The sequence below is a fragment of the Rhamphochromis longiceps genome, linkage group LG5, assembly GCF_057381845.1.
Source record: "Rhamphochromis longiceps isolate RC_006_pf linkage group LG5, R_longiceps_female_GT1.1, whole genome shotgun sequence".
In the NCBI taxonomy this organism is placed as follows: Eukaryota; Metazoa; Chordata; class Actinopteri; order Cichliformes; family Cichlidae; genus Rhamphochromis; species Rhamphochromis longiceps.
The window spans coordinates 35,973,158-35,977,527 of NC_140561.1; the positions used below are offsets into that span (position 1 = coordinate 35,973,158).

General features: G+C 40.2%; 1 protein-coding gene across 1 annotated transcript; it reads left to right on the forward strand.

The window, feature by feature from the left end:
• Positions 1-1,715: 1,715 nt before the first annotated feature.
• On the forward strand, positions 1,716-3,496 carry LOC146670492 (uncharacterized). The gene is made up of 2 exons (XM_085407445.1): positions 1,716-2,052; positions 2,930-3,496. Exons 1-2 carry the CDS (start codon positions 1,739-1,741, stop codon positions 3,198-3,200), a joined length of 585 nt encoding a protein of 194 aa, XP_085263571.1. The 5' UTR covers positions 1,716-1,738; the 3' UTR covers positions 3,201-3,496.
• The last annotated feature ends 874 nt before the right edge of the window (positions 3,497-4,370 follow it).

Genomic DNA, 4,370 nt, shown 5'->3' on the forward strand with positions numbered 1-4,370 from the left:
AGAATAGAATAAGGAGATGTTGGAAAACTCAACCTGCAGTCAGATATTTTCAGGGTTAGTTGAAGTTTTGAATATGACTAATATGATGTGTCTCTTCATGCCTAGAAGAGAAGGATATGCAGACTTGAATATCAAAATAGATTTTGATACCAGTTCTGACAGCCTCTTAAAAATATTTGTCATAACGATACATTTATAAGGACAAAATAATACACCATGACATTTAAGTCCTTCTTAAAGGACTCTCCTTTTCTAAGGAAAACACACGTGTTAATGTATACCAATTTTTCAAGTGGTACTTTTGCTATGTAACATTTAAATGTTAAATTGTAAATAATATTGATATATATATTTAAAGGCTAGCGAGTGTATTCACAGTTTCAAATGGTAACACTCGCTTTTGCCAGATATTACATAGCTTACAAGGTATGTCAAGAAGCCTGTATTATGATCCTCGGGAAGTATATTCTAAGAAAAACACTGCCATATTGCCTTTATATCATTATGTCTGCTTGTGAAAAAAAGCTTTGTCTTTTCAGTGGTGTGGCCATATGGTGGTGATGATAGCTCCAAGTCTTACAGTAAATAGCTGTCATATTGTTCTGTTGAGCAGGTATATGATGAAAGTGGAAAATCTACTGTCTAGAGATTTCTTTAGAGATTTGGTTTTCTTTTTTTGAAAGAGTAATTGTGAAACAGCTAAGAATCTGAATCACAATCAGAATCGGTTTTATTGCCAAATGTTGAGCAGGTTTAGAACATTAGGAAATTGCTGCGGTGCTTCAGTGCAAACATACTGTCATAAATTATGCTTAAATAGACATGAAAATAAAAATAAGAATAAGAGTTAAAAGTGCTAAGTAGATAGATATATACATGAGTGCAGGTTGTGATCAGTGCCAAACATGGAATGATGCAGTGAACACAGCGTAGGGTCATGTGTTAGTGGTGGGAACAGTCATACGGTTATTGTTCATGAGTCCAACAGCAGAGGGGAAGAAACTGTTCTTATGGCGAGAGGTTCTGGTGCGAATGGACCGGAGCCTCCTGCCTGAGGGGAGCAGGTCAAACAGACTGTGTCCAGGGTGAGAAGGGTCAGCTGAGATCCGAGCTGCACGCCCCAGTGTCCTGGAGGTGTACAGGTCCTGCAGAGATGGGAGTCTGCAAGACTTGAGAGGTTTCAGTCAGGTTTCATAGCTCATCAGAATACAGAATACAGAAATACCTATGGCCTCTGAGAGTGATGTAGCCAGAGGACCCTTTACGGTTTCACGCCTTTACGGTTCGGAGCTGTGGACCTGTTTTATATACACGCGGAATAGTTTTCTATAAGAGATCGCTGCAAAAGTGCAGCCTTACGTAATGTCCACCCTACTGTTACACATTTTATATTAAGATTTAAAAATGTAGTCAGTATTGCTATGGCCAATAACCTTCAGTAATACTAATAAATCACACAGCAATAGTACATTCATGTAGTTGTAAAAAGCATGATAATATATTAAGTAATCCAAAGTATTCAGAATACGTTACTCTCACTAACGGTGTGTTCACACCGAACGCGATGGACGCGAATAAAACGCCCCAAACGCCCCTAATTTGACGCGTGTACATTCGCGTCTCAACGCGTGTCCAAGAAAAATCCATCGCGCGTCAAAATATGATATTTTGACGCGCGTGAACCGGAAATGTGGGAGGAATGTGGGAGGGAGTTGTGCCAGACCGGTATCTTTGCAAGATGGCAGCTATCGAGCTAGCGCTTGAAGAGAGAGTCTCCCTTCTCTATGTACTGTGGAGAGCAGAGCAGCAGCGTAAAAGACGTCCTCGCCGTACCTGGGTCCATCAGGTCCTCCAGAGGCATGAGCAGTTTGGTGAGTTTCACCACTTGCTCCAGGAGCTGCGCCTGGATGACGGCCGATTCCAGCGCTATCACCGTCATTCACTCGGCCAGTTTGAGGACCTGCTTTCCCTCGTCGGTCCCAGCATCGCCCGCCTAGACACCAACTACAGGCGCTCAATCCCACCTGCAGAGCGCCTGTCCGTCTGCCTGAGGTTAGTAAAACTATTTAATACGGTAGTCCTTTATTGATATCTGTGCTAATATGCTAATCCATCCAGTTATACACTGCTAACATGGATGTGCTATGCTAACAGTGAATGCTGTCGGTGTTTACTGAAAGCAAACTGTGGTACAGAGACGACTCTTTATAATATTTCTAGTGATACTCAGAAGCTCTCATCAAGTCCCGATTTAATTCGATTTATGCTGTTTGCATGATAGCATGGCTGTGGTGTCACATCAATGTATGCGCTCGGTGTTTGCTGATATCAAACTGTAGCATTAGGACCACTGAGTTAACCTTGTAGTGATACTCACTCCTTTTTATTTAGACCTGGTTTAATTCTGGGATAGTTGAATATTTGTATATAATCCCTGCAGCTGTCAGACTCTATAGCAGGGGTCACCAGCCTTTATTAAAACAGAGTTAGATAAAACTGAACAGTTTGGTTCATCTCTAGTTACATGGTTCTATCTTGATAAGCTGTCTTATCACAGATTAATTTTTCAAAAATATTAATGATTTAAGCAAGGAAAGGGCTACATGTCAACATACAACTCTTTATTTCTATTAATGTCTTACTTAATTCCTACCTGATTGACATGTTTAGGAATTATGAGTGATTGGCTCACTGTAGTTGTGAAAGTTGCTACCAATCAAATTATGATATGTTAAAGTTAAAACAAAACACAACTGTTTTAGATATTATCTAATATACATTTTGTAATTATCCTTATAATTACAAAATGTTTTATGTAATATTTAAGTTTTGTGATTTATATCTGACATCACAAAAGTATTTTGGAATTTGAATAATGTATTTTGTAACTGCAGTACACATAATACTAATTTTGAACAATTTTGTCCAGGTTCCTTGTCACCGGGGACTCCTTCAGGACCATCGCGTTCAGTTTCAGAGTCGGTGTGTCCACGGTGAGCCAGATCACCCCCCAGGCAGCGACGTCCATCTGGGACTGTCTAGTGGACGACTTCATGGCTGTGCCTTCACCTGGAGACTGGCGGTCCATCACAGAGGGATTCCAGGAGCGCTGGAACTTTCCTCTGTGCTGTGAAGCTCTGGATGGGAAGCACATCCAGACAAAGGCACCCCATATATCATATAGGAGACACACACATTGATATACACTAAATATTCATTTCATTTCTTTTTTGTGGTGCCCAAATTGATGCACCTGCTTGATTTTGTTTAAACAATTATTGCACACTTTCTGTAAATCCAGTAAACTTCTTTTCACTTCTCAAATATCACTGTGTGTGTCTCCTGTATGATATTTAACTGACATTTTTTATTGTAACAACCAACGATTTATACAGGAAAATAATGTCTATTAACAAGGTTGCCCAAACTTCTGCATCCCACTGTATCAGTATATTTTGTCATTAGTATAATATGAAATAAATTCTACATGTGTCAAGTTGTGTGCCAACATTTGCTGTGTAGTAGAACTGAGACATTAGTCATTATAAACATTTATTTGAAATAATATTAAAAGTCTCAAACAGAAAAACATTAAACATAAATATATAAAATATAAGAATTTACAGAGAGACAGGAATAAAAAGGACCAGCTGCTCTCCAGAGCAGGAACAAGGCTGAGGAGGAAATGCTCCATTGGAGACTGGTGTGGCCTCTTCAGGGACTCCAGGATGGCCAGCTCCACCGCCGATGGACCGTCCTGGGACCCGTCCCTCATCTGCCTCGGAGCCGTCCTCCTCTGTGGGCCTGTAAAACAGCACAAAACACAAAGAAATGAGAAGGCTGCTACTAGATTTTAATTTCAACATTGAAAAAACAAAACAAAACAATAACAGGATATAATCAGATTGGTTGTAGATATTTAGTAAAGGTGATCACAAGGGAATCCCACCGACTAAAAAGGTATCAGTGCTTGCTGTACATATCTGTGGGTGCAGCAGCAGGAGCTCAGGGACTGGGGATGCTCTGCTGCAGAATCAGTTGGTTCTATCAATACAGTATTAAATGTTAACAGGTTGGATATAATAATCGTAGAGTAGACAGTGGTCCCTCATTTATTGCAGGGGTTCTCAGAATAACTAGCCCCTGGTCACAGTTCTCACAATTGATTCTCAAAGTGCAAACCTTTGTAGATTGCAAAACGTAAAAGTATTATTATGCCGCGGTTTGTCTTCATCTGCCCGCCACTTTCGTGCGCCTTTTTCCCTCACGGTGCAGGTGTCTATTTCCGAATGAGGCTCATAGTTATGGGTGTTTTTGTGCTGTTTTTTTCTATTGGACGCGATGGTTATCAAAACCAAACGTGATAAATT